General features: G+C 38.4%; 1 protein-coding gene across 3 annotated transcripts in view; it reads right to left on the bottom strand.

The window, feature by feature from the left end:
* The window catches only part of SIDT1 (SID1 transmembrane family member 1), a 95,467-nt gene that overhangs the window by 42,753 nt on the left and 31,619 nt on the right, over positions 1–21,095 (bottom strand). For 2 of the 3 annotated variants that reach the window (XM_038582840.1, XM_038582841.1), the window contains exons 4-9: positions 13,127–13,172; positions 9,815–9,916; positions 9,112–9,195; positions 7,240–7,327; positions 5,972–6,043; positions 5,465–5,558 (exon numbers count right to left, since the gene is read on the bottom strand). In XM_038582840.1, coding sequence (XP_038438768.1) covers positions 5,465–5,558; positions 5,972–6,043; positions 7,240–7,327; positions 9,112–9,195; positions 9,815–9,916; positions 13,127–13,172 — 486 coding nt within the window. Of the gene's footprint in view, positions 1–5,464; positions 5,559–5,971; positions 6,044–7,239; positions 7,328–9,111; positions 9,196–9,814; positions 9,917–13,126; positions 13,173–13,528; positions 13,592–21,095 lie in introns of those variants that run through there. The other variant, XM_038582842.1, reaches the window with a different exon arrangement.

Below are 21,095 nucleotides of genomic sequence, written 5' to 3'. Positions count from 1 at the left end.
ATAAGGAATCTATATAATAATATAGGGGTTCAATAATTCTATACATTACCCAGTACTCATCATAAGTGTACTCTTTAATTCCCAAGCCCTATTTCCCCCATCCCCCCACCCACCTCCCTCTGGTAACCATCAGTTTGTTCTCTATAGTTGAGAGTCTGTTTCTTGGTTTGTCTTTCTTTTTTCCTTCCTTTGCTCATTTGTTTTGTTTCTTTAATTCCAAATATGAGTGAAGTCAATGGTCTTTGCCTTCCTCTGACTGACTTATTTCCCGTAGCATAATACTCTTCAATTAGTGCTTTTGTACTTTTTGGGTAAATACCCAGTAGTGCCATTACTGGAGGAGCCTCCATACTGTCTCCCATAGTGCCTGCACCAGTTTGCATTTCTGCCAACAGTGCATGAGGGTTCTTTTTCTCCACATCCTCACCAGCATTTGTTGAACTCCCCTTTAAAAACAACCTTAGTGATATTAACTGGCAAGCAATTATATGGACTCATAAAAGATGATGTGTTTGTGCTAACAGGTTTTACCCACACTGTAAAGGTTGGTAGATTGCTGCTGTAGGTTTTGGAACTGATAAAACTCTTCAGTAGAGGAGTTAAAGGATTTAGAAAGCTAGGCGGAGGCAGGCAGTATCCAGTGAGCAAAGGAGAAAATAGTAAATGAGAACTATGCCAGACTGATTACAAAATGGCTACACTTCCTCTTGTATTCAGCTCCTTAAATCAAAAGGCGGAGTCTGTATCTTCACCTCTTGAATCTGGACTGGCCTCATGAATTGTTTTGACTAATAGAAAGGAGAAGTGATGCTATGCCACTGCTGAACCTACGTGTTAAGGAGGCCTCGCACTCGGGACACCTGGGTGGCTCAGCGGTTGAGCGTCTGCCTTTGGCCCAGGGCGTGATTCGGGATCGTGTCCCGCATCAGGCTTCTTGTGAGCAGCTTGCTTCTCCCTCAGCTTGTGTCTCTGCCTCTCTCTCTCTCTCCGTTTCTCATGAATAAACAAAATCTTTAAAAAAGAAATAAAAAGGAGGCCTTGCACTCTTCTGCTATCTCTCTTGGAGATACAATAAGCCAGGGCCAGCCCCCTGGAATTTGAGAGACCAAGTGCAGCTGAGGCTGGTCTAGAAGAGTCAGCGCCTAGCTGACCTGCCAGGTGATTGCACTCTATGGCCACACCCAACTGAGATCTCTGAGCCTACTCTGGAGTGGCAGCAGCATCCTGCTGACTCACAGATTTGTAAGTAAACTTAAATATTTATTGATGTATGTCATTGGAGTTTTTGTGGTTGGTTTTTATGCAACATTATAGTGACCATAGATAACTAATACAAGAATCATAGAAGGATGAATACTCTCAGGATTATGCAGTTTGAACTCAGTGTCTGGCAGGGTGTTTGGGAGAAACGAGTAAGAGAACCTGTATCCAGTGTTTGGCTCAGTGTCTGCACATTGATTGTAGTGGCTCCTTAAATACCTGTTGGATGGATTGTGGCTGGGAATGAGAGGGGAATGGTGTTTAGGTTCAAGCCAGTGCAGCTAATACATTCGATTCTTAGCTCCCTGAGGTCAGGCGCCATGTCTCTTATCCATGTTTCATCTTGATTTCATAGCATGCACTGCAAACCCCATATTTATTAATAACAAAATACAGGGAACTCATCAAGCAAATGGCTTTATGCTCCAGGACTAGCTTCATTTGGTTTTGTAGAAAACTTTGTTATTTCTCCTCAGCTCAATGAGGGAAGAGTTCTGTTAGCATTTTTCCTCAGTCTATCCTCTCATTAAGAATGCCAAATAGTTCTTATGTCTCCAGATTTCTATTTTAAGTTTCTCTATACTTGGAAAGAATCTATGCTTGTGCAATTGACTATAGCAAAATAATCTGGCAGAGGTTTCAACAGAGCTTTATACCACAACTTTCAAAAACTGTGCTTGCTTCTGTAGACTAAATGACAATGTCAGGGAGATTGATATCCAGCTCTTAATTTTTTGTCTGTATATTGATAATTGTGTGCTAGTTAACTAAAGAGGTGAAATTTTATTTTCTGAAATTTATATCATCAGGAGTAGAGACAGTCTTCCTAAGAGAGGCAGAAGAGATGAACTTCTTTGATCATGATCTTGGAGCTCATCAGAGTCAAAATTAAGAGCTTTTTGGGTCCTTTTCCAATAGAATCCATGCTGGGATGCCAGGCTTTTGGTTTGGCCTCCCTGATCAGGACTGCCCTCCCTCACATGCCCTGACCACTCCAGACCCATCTTAAGCATACCCAGTCTGCTTAAGAGGTAAGGCTCTAGAGCCATGCTGCCTGGAAATCTAGACAAATCTCAGCTTCCCCATTTACTGGCTATGAATTTTTGGTCAAATTGCTTCACATCCCTATGCCCCAATTTCCTTAACCATGAAGTGGTGATAATACTAATACTTGTTGTAGGGCATTAAATGAGATAACCTGGGACACCTAGGTGGCTCAGGGCATGATCCCGGAGTTCTGGGATTGAGTCCCACATCAGGCTCCCTGCATGGAGCCTGCTTCTCCCTCTGCCTGTGTCTCTGACTCTCTGTGCGTCTCTCATGAATAAATAAATAAAATCTTAAAAAAAAAAAGACATAACTTGCTCAGAGAGCTCAGCACAGTGCCTGTTAATGGTCAGCTATTATGATCTAGTAAATTAAGTGGGCCGATAATCAGATACTATTTATACTTTCCAGATATAATTGCCTATAACCTGGAGTTTTCGTTTTTAACTTTTATTAGAAAATAACGTCAGATTTACAGAGAAGTTGTAAAAATAAGAATATAATATAGAACACCTATACACCCTTTATTTAGATTCACTTATTGTTAGCATGAAACCCCATTTGGTTTATCATTCTGCATGTGAATAATATATATGTGCATGTATATACACACATATACATGATACACATATACACACATGATATATACAATTTTTTAACCATTTGAAAGTAAGTTGCTTATGTCATGAACTTTTATTCATAAGTATTTCCATTTTTTTAATTGAGCTACCCAGGTGCTCTTTTTTCCATTTTTTAAAAGTAAGTTCTATGCCCAGCATGAGGCTCAAACTCATGATCGATCCTGAGATCGAGTCACATGCTCTACTGACTGAGTCAGCCAGGTGCCCTAAATAATCTCCAAAGAATAAAGGTATTCTGATATTCTCTGACCTAACCGCAGTATCATTGTCAAATTCAGAAAATTTAACATCAATATGATACTCTTATCTAATCTGTCTGTATTACAATTTTGTTAATTGACCCAATAATGTCCTTTATAGGATATTCTTCTAGTAAATGATCCAATCTGAGACCAGATATTGCCTCTAGTTGCGTATATCTCTTTCATCTCCTTCAATCTGGAACATTTCCACGGCCTTCCTTTGTCTTTGAAGACACATTCCTTTTTTTTAAAAATCTTTTTTTTGTAATTTTTTCAAGATTATTTATTTATTCATGAGAGACAGAGAGAGAGAGGCAGAGACACAGGCAGAGGGAGAAGCAGGCTCCATGCAGGGAGCCTGATGTGGGACTCGATCCTGGGTCTCCAGGATCACACCCCAGGCTGCAGGTGGTGCTAAACCGCTGAGGCACCCAGGCTGCCCTGAAGACACATTCTAATAAAATGTTTGTCATTTTGAGTTAGTTCAATTTTTCCTCATGATTATTTTCAAAATATGCATATCTGGCTGGAATATTGCATACATGGTGTTGTGTCCTTAAAGTGTCCCACATGGAGGCACACAATATCAATCTTACCCTCACTCAGTTTAATTTTGATCACCCAGTTAATCCTATTCTGAGTTTCCATTGTATAACTACTATGTTTCCCTTACAACTCTAAAGAGACTTGTGGGGATACTCTTTATAGCAGTGTAGTACCTTGATTCTCATCAGATTTCCCTCTTAGTTTAGTATCCACTGCTGATTCTCTCTCTCTCTCCTCTTTTTTTTTTTAAAGATTTTATTTATTTATTCATGAGAGACCCAGAGAGAGAGGCAGAGACACAGGCAGAGGGAGAAGCAGGCTCCCTGTAGGGAGCCCGGTGTGGGACTAGATCCCAGAATCCTGGGATCACGCTCTGAGCCTAAGGCAGATGCTCAACCACTGAGCCACCCAGCCATCCCTCCGCTGATGATTCTTAATTTGCCCTATGCAAAATGATGATTTGCCAATTCCAGCATGCCCTCCATATTTTCCAGTAAGTTTTTGGCATTCTGATGTAGGCAAGAGTGCTTCCTTACACTGTCAGCATGTGCTAATGGCTCCCTTCCCTAATGCATACCTCTTTTAGTGACTTTGGATTTATATATGGAGGTACTTAGGTCCTTCCTTCTTCCCTTTAACAATTTGGATTCATGAATTTCTATTTTTCTCAATGGTTTATAATTCATTATTCTTAATTATTTTGATGCTCAAATTGTGCCAGGTATGGCCAGCAGTGGTCCCATGGTTTTAAACTTCAGTTTCTCAACTGAAAAGCTTTGTAAAGGTCAAGGAAGAGAATTATTTTTTGAATCCTGGATCGGTCTGTATCACTGAGACAGCTGTATTACTGTGGTAGCCATGAAGTTTTTCCAGTGATGCTGTGAACTTGCCCAGCACTGTGAAAATTCTTTGCTGGCTTTGTTTTCTTTACATGTTCAAGACAGGAAAGAACATTTGTTTATTGTAGGCCTTCTGCCATTCTTTTATAGTCGTTTCACAGAGACCACAATAAAGTACAGAGTTCTCAGGGTTTGTGCCTACTCAGAGGTGCAAGGAGAAACTGGGGCTCTGTTTATTACAGGCTCAGAACTCTTGGGAAGGGAAATGGTCTTGGTTAAATTACAGTACAATCATTTCCTTTTTTTCTCCCAAGGGACATTTTCTTGGAAAATTGATGCTTCAGTAGTAAGAAAGCACCAGGTAATGCAGTATCAAAGCACATCACTTCTGCTATTTATTATACTTCAAGATTTATTTTAGATACTAATTTACTTGTTAATGGAATATTTAAAGCTGTTAATGTAATATTTAATACATTTTTCCATGTTAGGAAGAACTCATTTCCTAAATTCCATAGGATTTACAGCATTATCTGGTCCAAAAAATATCCGTGCTTTCTGTTGAGGTTTTATTGACTATGCACTTACTCTTTGCAGGACACTGATGTAAACACTACAGTTATACAATTTCTAGGAGGTAAATTATCATCTCATTTTGATAAGTAGGAGGGCACACTTATGTCCTTTATAGCATATTCTTAGCACAAAGTGCTATTATAGCATATAGCTTAGCATAAAGCTATATATTTATAGCATAAAATGCCAAGGGCACACAGTTGGTGGTTGAGGTAGAGTTGAATCCAGTCAATATGGCTTTAAAGCCTAATGCTCTAATCCCTATGTAGAGAAAGGCAATGGGAGTTAACATTTTTTCATACTCTTGACCTACCTGATATAATGAACAAACGCAACAAGCAGGCATCCCAAGTAGAAGGAGAAGAAGATGAGGGAACTGAGAAGGATGGATTTTACATAAACAGATCCTGAGGGAAGAGAAACAACTTTGGTCAGGGTATCCTCAGAAGAAAAGAGGATTATGTTTGGGACAGGACAGCTTCAAGGACCCATCTCCATCACACACATTCTAAAGTCCTAATATATTTCCATTCAAAGTAGCAAAGCTGTCACCCAGCCATTATCCACAAATGGCCACCTTTCACAGTCAGGAGTTCCCAATGGAAGCTAGGAAGGGACTTCCCATATACAACTTCACAACTGAGTTCCCTCTCTTTCTGGAAGAGATTTAACAAAACACTTTGATTCTATCTTCTATCTCTAGGGTATATGTCAGTTTTCTTATGATGTTTCTCTGGAAGGATGACATTAGCATTGATGTATATGACTGACTTCCTGATGCAGGAATCTTTCTCCACCGAATTGTAGTGCCAATACTGACCTTTAATGGAAGGAACAATGGTCACTTTAAGGTTCTTTGTTCGTTGTAAATTCCAAGTTTGGTTCTCCTTTCCTGGTAAGAAAAAAAAAAAAAAAGAACAAGGCATAATAGATCAGATACTTTGTTCTTGGCCTCTTATTTGAGGCCACAGTTGTTCAAAAACTGTCCACAATTAGCTCTGGTTGTTGAATTTTCTTGTAGCAAGAACTACAGGAAAATTTAACTCCCAAAGCCACAAATCTAATACCCCTTTTGGCTAAACTTTCAATTTGGTCTCTGCTTGGGTGCCTTTGGTAGTATTGAAGCAGTGAGACTGCAGCCTCCTTTCTTGAGTGAAGAAGGCTTGACTCATCCTTTGCTATCCATGTGGCTCAATATGCCACAGACATCTGAAGAAAACAGCTAGAAAAATAAAAGCTGTCTCATCTCTTAGTTTGCATTATCTCAGCCAGTGAAAATTTGTTTTTTGTTATATAGTCATAGAAGGATTTGTAGTTTACCAAAGAACAATGCATACTGGCAAAACTCCAGACTATATATTTAAGAAATTTAAGAATACATAAGCAAAAATTCCACCTACCTGGAAAGAGAACCATGTTATACTCAATAGTAAACACCCTCTGTGTTGATCACATGTGGCTTATTAGCTGCTGGGGGTCTATGTTTTCAATCAACAGCCTATTTTATTCCATTCCCACGGTAGTTCTTGGGTAGTTACCCATAACCATTTGTACTATCCTCAAGAGCTCACACACAATTCCTTGTCATTGGATAAATTGTCCCACTTTGTTTTCTTACCATCTTGCCAGGTATAATTTTGGCGACTGAAATTGAGAACTCTGAATTTTCCTTGTACATCTTTGTGGAAATGATGACTACTGATAAATACAGTAGCTCCGTTACTGCTGGCTACCAAACCCATCTTAGAAAGTGGACCTTGATATGCTGCATAAAATCATTATTTCATAATAGCAAATAATGTGTTGAGTAAAAGGCCAACTGAGTGAATATAAGTCGCACAGTCTGAGGGAGCACAAGACTGAAAAGATGTGCTAAGTGATGCTACACTAAGTGACATTTTGTAGTATCAACAATAGCTTTAGATTTTTCATCTTCTCTCTTACTTTTTTCACATATCTCTCAGACTCCTGATGACCTTCAGTGAGAACCGGAGATAAGAGTCGGGGGCCCCTGTGAGGTTTTGGCTTTCCTTCTATTCCATTTCATTAAGTTTTTCTAAGTGACAAGCATTCCTCACTATCTCTTACCCTGGATAAAGAAAGATCCTCCACAGGCATAATCTTCAGGCTTTATCACAAATACCACGAAGAACTGCTCGCCTGGAAAATCCTTCTTCTGCATAAGACATAACAACATGTGATGTAGCAAGAAAGGATAGCAAAAGGGGAGTACAACCATGGTGGTGGGTATGGGAGCAGTAAGAGAGGAAAGAGAACGTTCACCCCTGTCCCCTAAGTTCTTAGAAAGAATTTTCAGATAACCATGACCTACTTTAGATTTTATCCACAATAAAATAATTATTACATACAAAAATTCAAGTAAATAGATACCTTATTCTAATTTCAATCTATCTTGTGTCCACTTAGGTGATTAGAACTGTAATAGGTCCCATATAAAAAATATGTCAACAGCCTATGTTTAATAATTAATATTTGTATATTATAATTTTAAAATTAGCATACCTTAGAGTATTTTAGGTTCACTATATTGAGTTTTTATTATTTAAAAATCCAATGATAGGGGTACTTGGGTGGCTTAGTTAGTTAAGTGTCTGTCTTCGACTCAGGTCATGATCTCAGGGTCCTGGGATGAAGTCTGCTTCTTCCTCTCCACGTCCCCCTCCTCCCCACTGCTCATTCTCACTCTCTCTATCTCTCCCAAATAAATAAAATCTTTAAAAGATAAAAAATAAGACCGTCTAATGATAAATGACTTTCCAAAAGTCACACAGTCACAATTGATTAAATAATGTAGGTTAGGGATGCAAGGATTTAAGTGAGGAGACCTGAGGTACAGTCCTGGCTTTAACTTTCTCTAAACGTGCTTCTCTGTGTCCCAGACTCCTTATTCATGAGTGAACAAGAACAGATATTTGGCATATCAAAACTGAGGCACTAGGAAATTAAAGCCTAATAGAACTTACTACATTTGATAGCTAAATTATAATTAACCTTTCTTCATTCTTTGTTGCTCAGTAAACAGTAATCACCTTACTCTGGAGAATAGACTAAGTTGTAGGTAACTAAAGTAAATGCCACCCTAAAGGTGGTAAAGGCAGGGACAGAATCTCTTTGAAAATTTACTGACAGGATATACATTCATTTTTTGCCATAAAATTGCTATTGAAATAAGTTTAATTACAAATGACAAAAGGGCAAACCCCTATGCACATGTGGTCCATATTCCTTTGAACCTTTCCATTCTGGACAGAATGGAAGTCCTCTTTGGGTTACTGTTATAGGTATACAGAGCATTAGAATATGTTCAGTTCTTTTAAATAAATCAAACTTTACACTAAATTGTCATCTCCCAATGAGTAGATTGGCATCTTAGCAATCTGTCAGATATATGTGCCATCACATCATGGGTCCCCAAGACTTCTGAAGGGGTATGGGGTACTTGGCAGAGGAGCATTGTCTACCACGGCCTGTGCTTTGATTTCAGGAGTAGCAATCTTTATTTTATATATATATATTATATTATATATATATTATATTATATATATATTATATATATTATATTATATATATATTATATTATTATATTATATTATATATATTATATTATATATATATAATTTATTTATTTGAGAAGAGAAAGCATGAGTGGAGGGTAGAGAGGGGTAGATGAAGAGGGAGAAGCAGACCCCTTGCTGGGCAGGGAACCTAACTCAGGGCTTGATAACAGAACCCCAAGATCATGACCTGAACAAAGGGCATATGCTTAACTGACCAAGGCACCCAGGTACCCCACAATCTTTGTTCTAAAATCAATCATAAAAGAGAGAGATCCAAGGCACACAGTGGACGATGATACCTTCTGGATGCTGGTCAACAGGTAACCTGACTATGAACTGTGTATTGTCATTGACAATAGTGACCACAGAATAGATGTCTCACCTGTAGTGTGATGGCAGCTTTCTTGGTCATGGACTGATAGACACCATTAAATTCCACATTGTGGTCGAGGTCATACACTGGGCACTGTAACGTGCATGAGGGATAAAAAAGGAAAGCATCACTAAAGCCATATTACACACACCACCATTCCACCTGGATCATGGAGCGAGAAGTTTCTTACTCAGCCAGAAACCATGAAAAGTTTTCTTCAAGAAAAGCCATGAAGCATTCCTTCTAAAACTTGGTGCTTTGTCTTCTAAATCTTCTAAAGTGCCTTCTAAAGATCACTTTATATCAAGAGAGAACTGAAGATTGTCTCAAAGTATATAACACCTTTCCCATTTTTATTAACACATGAGACAGAAAGGGCCTAATATTACAATAAAAATTTTAAAGCATAGAATAAACAGTAGGTTTCTATGTTTCTTGTGCAGCCCACAATTTGGTCTTCCATATTCTTTGTCATGATCCTCCCTTCTTTCCTTTGTTTATTTTGGTGAGGAGTCAACTATTCTCTATCTCCCCAAATCAGTATCTCCAAACAGATAACCCACTTGTGTGCACAAGATATTGTTTTTATTATTTAGCAGTTTTGCAGGAGATACAGAGTAAGAGGATGAGATAGTCCCCACCCTGCTCTTTCATTTATCCTGGGACAATATAATGCTCCATATTGAAAGGTCGACAAGTTATTAAGACTCACCATGATATTCTGGACTGAGACAACAGAACACGGATAAGCCATTTCAGACCCTACTTTAATAATAACCGAATCCACATCATCAGGAAACTTGTATAGAAAATACTGAGAATAAGAGAAAGAAAGAAAAGATTTGTTAATATTAAGAAATCTTTATAGTTGTGAATTCAAACTGGTTTTACATGAATAGGATTGTTTCCTCTAATATTAGGCACAAAGTTCAGATTACATCTCCATTAAATCAGTCAGCCCCTCATCTCACATATATTGAGCCCTGTGTGCAGGGCTCCGGGTTCTGTGCCAGATAATAAGCATACAGCGGTGAATAAAACAAGGTAGGCATTTCACAATGTCATTTCATTTGCTAGCATTTCTTTCTCAACTATACTTTCCTGCACTTCATTCCAGTTTCTGTTTAAGGAGATCCTTCCAATCCTTTGAACTACGGATATTCAAGATGTAACATGAGACATTTACTTCGATGTGGTCATTTTGAAATAGGAAGCTCCACTTTGAAAAGCAGATAAGCCTGTTCTTCAAGATTCTTAACCACCTTCCTATAGGCAAAGAATTATCACTGGACCTACCTGGCCCACAGACTTCTTGCTAAAGAATCTCTTTCCTGGTTGGAATATAGCGAGACAATATTTTCATTCAAAGATCAAGATCAAGCACTACTTCTAGCTCCCTGAAATATATTCACAATTTTGAACAGGCTGAGATATCTTTAAAATTATTTCTCAGGTATCATCAGAATCAGGAAGCATTTATAATAGAAAGAAGTTAAACCATTTACCTAGATTAGATTATGAAATCTACTGTTTATTAACCCTGAGTTTGAAATATGTTGCTAACAAATGAAGAAAGGAGACTCTTGTCCAATAATTATAAATGTGGTAACTGGTTGAGAAGCTTGACATCAAGATTTTGAGGACACTAATCAAAACAAGCTCAACATCCTAGAACTTTAATACATATGTCAGTTTAAAGGAGACGCAAAACCTGTTAAAACCTAATTTTGTATTCTAACATCCTTTTTATTAACCTTATACCGAGAACCAGAGCAATAAAAATAGAGTGTTTTTCAATAATCCAAAGCCTTCTGATTGGGGTAAAAAATAACCTCAAGATTAAAAAGTGTCATTAACGCTGCTGTTTGGAAGTCTGTTCATGCCTTGTAACAGATGGCAACACTCCCAAGAGCCCACTTCGTTTTGACCTTTCATTTTGAAGCTTGATTCAAATACATATAACACAGGGTTCTTCCAAGGGTAAATGCTCTGGAATTCTCAAGAGGTATTTGGTTCTTAGGGAACCCAAATAAATGTTTTTGATCCTTGCCCGGATAATCTACTTTTATCAAAAAGAAGCAAATGACAAGTACCTAAAGCAATGGCTGGAATTTAGGCCAGAAATCACCATCTTGAGTCCTCATTACCTACCTGTAACCTGCTTCTGTAACCTGCTTCTATCTGATAATCAAGGTTCTGTGAGAATGTATAATAGTTTGGGTGAGTTTATATAATTAGAAAATGTTTCCTACAGTTGAAAAGGATATAAAATTTAGGCCAAAAAATGGGTACAGTTAATAGTAAGGTCAAACTTTCATAGATATCAAAAAATTTCTGTTTTATTATTTTTTCTAAGGATGCTTTACTTTAGTTTGAGATTTATATACAAACTGCTTAGATTTTCACATTTACATACCTTTTTAAAAATAAAAGGGAGCCGTAACATATAATCATCACTGATTTTCAACAAACTGAAAGTGCACTTTAGCATTCAGTTCATTACTATATTTAGCATAGCACTATAGAGTACTATTAGACTAGACTGTAGTTGAGGTGTAAGTTTTTCCCTCCCTTTTTAGATATCTCCTTTTGCACCTAGCCACTAGTGTTTTCAAATATTTCTTTTCTTTAATTTAAAATTAGCATATAGTGTATTATTAGTTTCAGAGATAGGGTTTAGCAATTCATCAGTTACATGTAAAACTCAGTGCTCATTCCATCATGTGCCTTCCTTAATGTTCATCACCCAGTTACCCCATTCCCCCACCTACCTCCTCTCCATCAACCCTCAGTTTGTTTCCTAGAGTTAAGCGTCTCTTATGGTTTTATCTCCCTCTCTGATTTCAAATATTTCATGAATGAAGTGGCCAATAAATGTTGAGGGCAATAGATTGTGGCCCTGTAGTCCTCTTTTGTCACTGGATGGCAGTATGTATACACTGTGGAGGCTTTCACCGATGGGAAATTTAGCTCTCAAAAGATGTGTGGGAGTTGGCTCATACAGGTATGGAGAGCTGATTGCTCACGTCTCTTCCCAACTCTGTATTCAAGGACATCATGTTGGCAGCTTAGGATTGGCCATATTAGAGGTATGTTCACCACAGAAATGGGAAAATACTACAAATCAGGAGTTTCTCTCCGGGAACTGGTTGTTAAGTATTTACCAGCACATAAATGCTTGTAATAGGTTTACAACAGTATCCATATATTATGTTAATCCCAGTTTTAGCATATCCAAAATAAAAATTAAGTAGCCATTTATGATCTAACCTGTATTACAGCCTGCAGAAGATTTACAAAAAATATCAAGACATTAAACAAATCTGTTATAAACTTGCTATTGCATACACTTTACTCTTTCAGAAGCTATGAAGGAAAAAAGGAAAGTAGCTCAAAGTGTCAACAGAAAAGCAACTTAAAGTTTTCAAATATTTATTCTGTTTATGATTTGGTTTAGTAGAGAGCACAGCACAGATATCTAATTCTTCTCATGTCAGCATTCCTGTTCTCTCTTTATGACAAGAGTAACTAATTTATTCTATCCATTACACTGCAGAAATTAATATGTTATTTCTAGGTCAATTAATTATTTGTGTACCTGTTTTGTGTTTGGCCTTCCACTCCCTGCCACCCCCTCCCCTGCCCCCTGCAGCACCCATTTCTATTATAAGGTCCATGAAGGTGGAAGTTGCATCTTTTTCTTCTTCACCTCATATGTCCAGCACCTACCACAGTCTAACACTGTCTTTGATGCATAACAAACACACAATTTGCTAAAAATTGAGTCAAGGAACATCTTCCAAAAAATGTCATGCCTCCCATTTTGCACCAATTAAGGTGATGAGATTAAATGTTGTGTCTAAAATCCCAGTAATAATATGAATAACATGCCAAAAATACAAATATATCTCAAGTTGTGAAAAGTCAACGGTAACACCATGTTCTGACTCTACCTACTACCATGGCTTTTTTGGGTGCATTGTCAACAGGTAGAATCATGATAACCTTGAAAATTTTCGCTTACCTGAGGTTGAGAGGGGCTGGCAGTGAAGTGAAAGGCAACATTTGTCCTGAGAAACATAAGTGGGAGAAAGGAAAGGGGGGAAAGTGAGAGAAAAGCTAAGTTAGTAACCAAAATCTATAATCTATCTATCTATCTATCTATCTATCTATCTATCTATCTATTTATATTTTTAAAACTTTTATTTTATTATTTTTTATTTGAGAGAGAGGGAGAGTACAGAGGGAGAGGGAAAAGCAGACTTCCTGCCAAGCAGAGAGTGCAACATGGGGCTTGATCCCCGGACCCTGAGATCATGACCTGAGCTGAAGGCAGACACTTAGCCAACTGAGCCACCCTGGTGCCCTGCAAAAATTATTTGTGTAAAAGAAAATCATCCTACAGTAGATGCAAGGAAACCCTTACCTTTTGTGAAAAGAGTTCTAGTCCCATCAAACTGACAAAGTAGACTGAGGACTTGGTTTCAACTCTCAAGAATGATCAAATTGGGGAGGGGTTCAATTTTAGGTCTTTATATACCCATCAAGTTGTACCTATAAAAGTAATTACTTTGTTTACTTTTGTAGACACTTTTGCCTTTGGATTCTCTTAAGGTTTTATAATCAAGCACAGGGTTTGGGTGTCAGAATGGGCTAAAAGAGAGAGGAAAAGAAGGCTTGAGATCCTTCTGGATAACGTCGGTGACACTTCAGAATACTTTGGATGTATCTATGGCAAAAGATCATTATTTTAAATGTGGTGAATGCATAATCACCATGGGAGGGGCCCTAGGGTTAGAAGCATACACTTCCTGCTCCCAAGCACTTCTCCAATTGCCTGGCACACTGGCTAATATTCCTGTCCAAGACTTCTTCCTCTTCTGTTTACACATTGCCTTCTAAGGCCATCCTCCTTTAAAATGCAAATACCACCAAAAGAATATAATGTAGTTGTTTTCTCTCCAGTTAGTAATTTACTGTGAACTATTTTATTAGATATGTTCATTCTTCTGTGGAAGACAGCAACAATCCAGCACTGAGGACAGGAGTGTGGGAAGCATGTACTTGCAGCAGAGAGTGCTGGCTGCCATGAACATATGTAGAACAGGTTAAAGAAGCCAGAAAACACAAAGACAAATTGGTCTTCTCCAGAGTTTTGTAAGGGCTGCTTTTGGGCTTTTGCTTTTTCTGGCTCCTGCCTCATCTTTGGCTGTGAAGGTCACTCACTCAAGCCCACTGCACTCTCCGTGCTGGCACCTGGGGGATTGCATGTCCCCACCCCTCCAGGGTGGCCTGCATTGCAGGGAACCCAAAACTGAACTTCTCCTGGGGCTCCTTCCCAGCTTCATCCCTTGGTGCTCTCTAAAGAGTCTTTCACTCTGCTGCTAATTTTCCTTTTATAAAAGTTAAAACCGTTTTAAAAACTTTATTAAAGATTCCTTTATAAAGGACATGTCAAAACATTTAACAAGAAGTTTATAATTGGAGGCGTTGTTTAGAAGTCATAAAACTTAAGCACTATTTCTAAATTTAATGACCAGCAATTTTAAGCTGTTGGCAGACGGGGCTCAGAATTTAGCAATGGGGGCAAGTTTGATGTGTCTACTCCCAACAGAAGTTGTCAGAGTCAAGGACTGTTTCTGTCGAAGCGCAGTTGAAAACTTGTGGCCCTAAGTCAGCTAAAGAAGCCAAAGTCAATGTCAAACCCAGTTGTGTGTTTGTTCCTGAGATTCCACGGCCAGGGTCAGGACCCGGCGCTGTGCGTGGCTGGACAGCACCCTGTCAGCAGTGTGGTGTCATCTACTGTTACCAGGGCAACACGGGGCCTTCAACTCTGTTCCTTGCCAGGTCAAGGGAAAGAAAAAGACGCAGATCTTCTTGGCTAGCAACAGACAGCATGAGATTTCCAGATGCAACCAGTTTTCTTTGGCCAGAAATTTCTTTCTATACTCCCCTATAATTTGAATTCCAGTTGTAACACTGAATGTATGGGCATCAATATGATTTTTTTCCCTTGTTCTTTGCATTTTCTTTACCAGTATAATACATACAAGCTTCAAAAACATTATTTTCTTTAAGACTATCACATTTAAGTCCTTTCTTTGTCATAGAGCCAACAGGGTATGCAAAATAAACATGGTGTCTGTTGCCGATGAAACATTTTGCTTCCTTCCCCATGGGCCCTGACGCAGGTTGGGGAAGGTTTATCTTGCCAACCGTCCTTAACAGTGTTGTTAACCAACAGGACAAAGCTAACTGAGACTCCCACACACCTTTAGAGAAAAAAAGTATAAATTTTTCAATCCATTTGTTTAAAAAGATTAAGCACAGGAAACAAATGTTTATTCGATAAATAAGAAAAACTCAAAGCTGATATTATTCTCTTGCTCTGCTTAGTTTGTGGGACGGGGGAAGAGAAAAGGACCTGATGGTGTCCAGAGAGGTGAGTGTGCAGATAAGGGAGACAGGAGAAGAAGAAGAGGAAAGAGGAGAAATCCATATGGGAGAGTCATAAAACAGAAGGAAAAGAAAGGGGGGTGGGTAGAGAGGGTGGGTGGGAAAAGAGGCAGAGACAAGAGCAAAGCGGTTTTTTGGGGTGAGTACTGGAAAATACTGTGAGATTCTCAGCATCTTCTTTATCCTGTGATAGCCAGGCCCTGGCACAGAGCCCAGTGTGTGTTCAAAACCCCCACTTTGTTTGTTGAAGGAAATTATGCCCTATTATTCACTTGGACTATGGACTTCGGAATATCATTCCCTGTTATCTCCTTACTGCCATCTGTTATGAACTCCCTTCGCTCACCCCAACCCTTCCAGCAACCCTCTGGCTGTGAATAACCTTCCACCTCATCGCTCTGGTTTAAGTATAAACCCTGCATGCATGTGCTACCTCCTATCCTTTCTCTCCTTCTCTGGGACTCTGCTTCTATAAAATCCAACAGTCCTAGAAATTCTATACGGCCTTGGCTTATAAATATGCTCTCATCTCAACCATTTTCAAAATAAATAACAAACAAAAACACCCTGACAAAATGCCTCCCTTTTTCCTGTATTTCGCTCCTTCGGTGTCATTCTACCTCCTCCCTCTCCTTCACAACCCAGCTTCTTAAAAGACTATTCTCCTTCATCCCTCCTTCATCCTTTCCTCTTCCCACTGCTGTCAGGATTATTTCCCCACCATCCCCCTCAGGTTGCCTTTGCTAAAAGGTAAGAGTCACCTCCTAATTGCTAAACCCAGCGACTTCACTCTTAACTTTACCTCTCTGTGATGCTTGACCCTGACGACCACTCCCTCTATCTCAAAACTCTTTCCTTCCTTGGGGTCTGGAACACCTGCTTTCCTGGGTTTTCTCTTACACATCTGCTGTGCCTACTCAGCTTCTTTTCATGGCTCCTATTTCTCAGACCATCCCTTACATAAGAATGTTACCCTATTCTTGACCTTCTCATTTTCCTTAGCCACATATTATATATAATATATATATATAACTATTCAATTGCCATAAAAATCCCATATATATTCAGTTGCACAAAAAATATCAGTGAATCTCAAGCACCTGGGTGGCTCTGTCAATTAAGGGTCTGCCTTTGGCTCAGGTCATGGTCTCAGGGTCCTGGGATCAAACCTGGCATCAGGCTCCCCATCCCCCTCTCAAATAAATATCTAATTTTTCCACCTCCAGTCTTGTCCCCTTCAAACCCTCCACACAACTATTACAACTTAGACAACTACTAGGTTTCTTTTTAAAAAAATATTTTATTTATTTATTCATGAGAGAGGCAGAGACATAGGCAGAGGGAGAAGCAGGCTCCATGCAGGGAGCCCGACGTGGGACTCAATACCCGGGCCTCGGGATCATGCCCTGAGCCAAAGACAGATGCTCAATCACTGAGCCACCTAGGTGCCCCAACTACCTAAGTTTCTTAACACCTTTTCCAAGCTCCCCTGACCCCATGATTAGGTGCCTGCCTGCCCCTATAGCGAGGGGCTCTTCCCTGCCTGCAGCTTCACACTCTGCAACACAGAATGCTAGGGCACTGGAATTGGGGAAAGTAAGTGGTGGCAAAGCTATGTGTGTGTGGAGGTGGGTGAGGGATAGTTAGATGGCAGGGAGTAATGTTTTAAGTCAGAATTTTATTTTTAAGACTTGATTGAAATAAATAAATGCTTTATGGAATTGAGAAACATATTTAGGGCAACATAAAAATTCGGAGGACAGTTTTAAACACAAAGTAGAAATAGCATATTATAGTGGGAAGAGCTCAGAACTGGGAGTTAGGAGTAGAATGATTTTACCCTGATTTTACCCTTTCCTAGCTGTGTGTCTAGATAAGTCACTTAACCTTCCTGGACATCAGTTTGCTCTTCAGTACAAATGAGGTCAGCGGATTCAATTTCCAAAGTTCCTTTCATTCTTAAAATTTACAATTCTAGAAAAAAAAGTCCTGAAACATGTTTTCATATACCTTCTATCTGCCACTCAAAAGCATACAACAGAAACTGCCATGTTAGGACTTTTGAGTTGATTTTTCAGCATTTCTCTCAATCTGTAGACTTCAGATCTCACCACAATCCCTAGATCCTGCCTGTTACCATCATCCTCCAGATTTCTGAGTAGCCAATCCGGAGCCAAGGTGGAAGAGATGCATATATATTTCAGTTACCAGCTCTTCTCAGACTTATCTTATTCTCATAAAAGTCCTAGTAACTGTGTGCATTTTGAAATGCTCTGAATGCCTGGTTGCTGAGGTCAGGTCACATTATTCGAGGTGGAAACAGAAGACAATGTGAGGGAATAGATTTGCAGTTCCACCAGCATGCATGTCATTCATTAACACTTGCACAGAGTTGTGACCTTATGATTTCAGTTTCACAGAATTCAGTTCTCCAAAGGGTCTAATTAGCCTCACAGGAAAACCAGCCCTAGAATTCAAGTTAAACTGCTACCAGGTGACAGTGACAGGTCAAAGACACAGAGACCAATCAGTAAATATGAGGCTTCTCCAAAGTTCAAACTGTACTCTTCAAGTAATGTACTTCCACCTCCTTCAAATATATCACCATGAGTTCCCATATTGTTTAATATCATAAAGTATTAAAGTATTAAATAAAGATTTATTTAAATAAATAAAGTATTAAAATAATTAAATGTAAGCACCATATTTAGAAATTGCTTAGAGGTAGTGGTTCTCAACTCTGGCTACACATTAGAATCACTTGGGAAACTCTAAAAATGTATATTCTAATGTTCAAACCTCCCTTCTAAAACTCTCACTTAATTGATCAGGGTAGATTTTTTTCTACCAGAGAAACTTTTTCTGCCTTTTCCCCACCCAGGGATGAGAGTGAGGTTTTGCTTTGTTTTTTTTTTTGTTTTTTGCATTTCAAATTATCATGTTACTTTTTTTCTAAGCCAAAATTAATGGAGAGACTTGGATAAAATGCTGTGACTACTTCTCCATCCTTCTAGCCATTCATTCACCTGTCTGTCCATCCACCTCTTAGGTACATATTGCAAGAGCTGCAGAGAAGACCAAGATAAATATCTGATTCCTATTAGCAACTCCACTGGCTATAGACCCCTTTAAAAACTGCCTTAGAAAATGTAAGGTGAGCTTTACAATAGAACAAAACATTCTGATCAGAAAAACAAGCTGCAAAAGTAATATATACTATTTTAAAATATTATGATTTATTTTTTTTAAAGATTCTTTTTTTAAAATTTTTTTTAATTTTTTATTTATTTATGATAGTCACAGAGAGAGAGAGAGAGAGAGAGGCAGAGACACAGGCAGAGGGAGAAGCAGGCTCCATGCACCGGGAGCCTGATGTGGGATTCGATCCTGGGTCTCCAGGATCGCGCCCTGGGCCAAAGGCAGGCGCCAAACCGCTGCGCCACCCAGGGATCCCCAAAATATTATGATTTAAAAAATTAACCTTCCTATTGAAGTGTAACAAACATACAGAAAAAAACCACAAGTATAAGTATATATCTGAATGAATTCTCACCAGGTAAACAGTAATACACTCTCCAAAGTCACCACTGTCCTGACTTGTCACATTACAGAATAGTTTTGCCTATTTTTAAACCTCATATAAATGGAATCAAATACTATGTATTCCTTTTGTCTGGCTTCTTTTGCTTGAAAATGTGTTTGTGAGATTTGCCCATGTTGCCAGCTATTGTAATAGTTTGTTCCGTTTTACTGTTGTGTAGTATTCCATCAGATGAATAAGACAATTATATATCTAGAAGTTGGATTTATAATAAGTAGGAGTGAGATTACATTGGTGGGTCTTTTCAAATGATAGAAATTGGTAGGTGTAGTGAAATCTCTCATCATAGTTTTGCATTTCTAATAGCTAGTTAAGATTGCGTTTGGGGACCATTTTGGATACCTTCTTTGGTAAAGCGTCTGTTCAAATCTCTTTCCAATTTTTTTCCAATGGGCTTGCCTTATTTTTAAAAAGCAGTTATAAAAATTATACTAGTCATTTCAAATAACTGATTTGTGTTTTGTTTGATTTTTGTCCATTGTTGATTTATTCTCTATTTCATTGTTTTATGCTTTTATTTAATTATTTCCTTTTACTTTCTAACTTCTTGAAATGGCACTTACCACATTGATTTCCAGCCATTCTTTTCTAACATACACATTTGAAACTATGCATTTTCCTCTAATCAGTGCTTAGTTGCATCCCAGAAGTTCAGATATGTTGTATTCTCATTATCATTTGTTCAGAATATTTTCTTTACTCATATGTTACTTAGAAGTAGACTACTCAATTTCCAAACATTTGGGGATTTCATAGACATCATTTGTATTTGATTTCTGTCTCAATTCCATATACAGGATTTTAGTTAAGTTTATCAAGATATATATTAAACCTTGGCAATTTTGGTAAATGTTGCATGTGCATTTGAAAAGGTTAGGCATTCTATCATTTTGAGATACAGTTTCCTAAATACATTAATTGGTTCAAGTTTGTTGATCATGTTCATCTGCTTTTTATATCCTAAAAGGCCAGATAGTAAATAGTTTAGGCTTATAGGCCATAATGTCTCCATACTCACCTTTGCCATTGTAGTAGGCAATGAATGGGCTGTGCTCCTATAAAACTCTAGTTATAAAACCCAGTTGCCAGTCTGTGGGCCATAGTTCACCAATGCCTGTTCTATCTCATATATACATATTCTATCTAATATTAGATAGATATTATATATATACACACATATACATATATATTCCTTGGGTAAATATGAACATCGATTCCCTTTCGGGGACTCTTCACTCTTTATTCCAAAGTTTTAGTGAGAAGTCTAGGTCACAGGATTGTTTTCTCAATTTTTGCTCCTGGATCTCCTCATTTTTTCCTCAGAAAACCTATTTGTTCCAGTGAAGCTGAGTCTGGACCTATGGGCACAGAGATTTGGACACACAAACTTGTGCACACCTGGGTGCCAGTCTCCATTCTCAGCGGTATCTAGACACAGGGGTGCCAAGATTATTGCCTTGGCAATAGGAAGGGTGGGTGATAATGGGGACAGTAGCCAAGTCTTTTAGTCAATGGCTTGTCTTTTTGTTCTCTTAATGATACATTTTGATGAGTGCAAATACTAATTTTAATAAACCAATTTAATGATATTTTCTTTTAAAATTTATTTAAAACACTGAGAGAGGAGGAAGTGGTCTGAACCCTTGAGAAGCCTTGATCTTAAGAGAGAATGGGGCAGAAAGTCCCTGAATTTAATGGTCTTATTAAGGAATGACTTTTCTGTTTAAATTTTTGCACAGATTTATACAATATTTTACAAAAGTAACCTCTGGAAAAGAACAGATCCCTTGGAGACTACTCTTCCAACTGAATTTATTCTATGTATGTCTAATACGAACAATTTGAGATGGTGTATCCCAATTGATTTTGTTTCAAAGGGTGGTAACACAAGAAGGAAGAAATAGTCATTGGTTTTCGCACAAAGGAAAAAAAACCA

Source organism: Canis lupus, chromosome 33 (genome assembly GCF_011100685.1).
Source record: "Canis lupus familiaris isolate Mischka breed German Shepherd chromosome 33, alternate assembly UU_Cfam_GSD_1.0, whole genome shotgun sequence".
NCBI classification, from domain to species: domain Eukaryota; kingdom Metazoa; phylum Chordata; class Mammalia; order Carnivora; family Canidae; genus Canis; species Canis lupus.
This window is presented reverse-complemented; position numbering and strand designations above follow the sequence as displayed.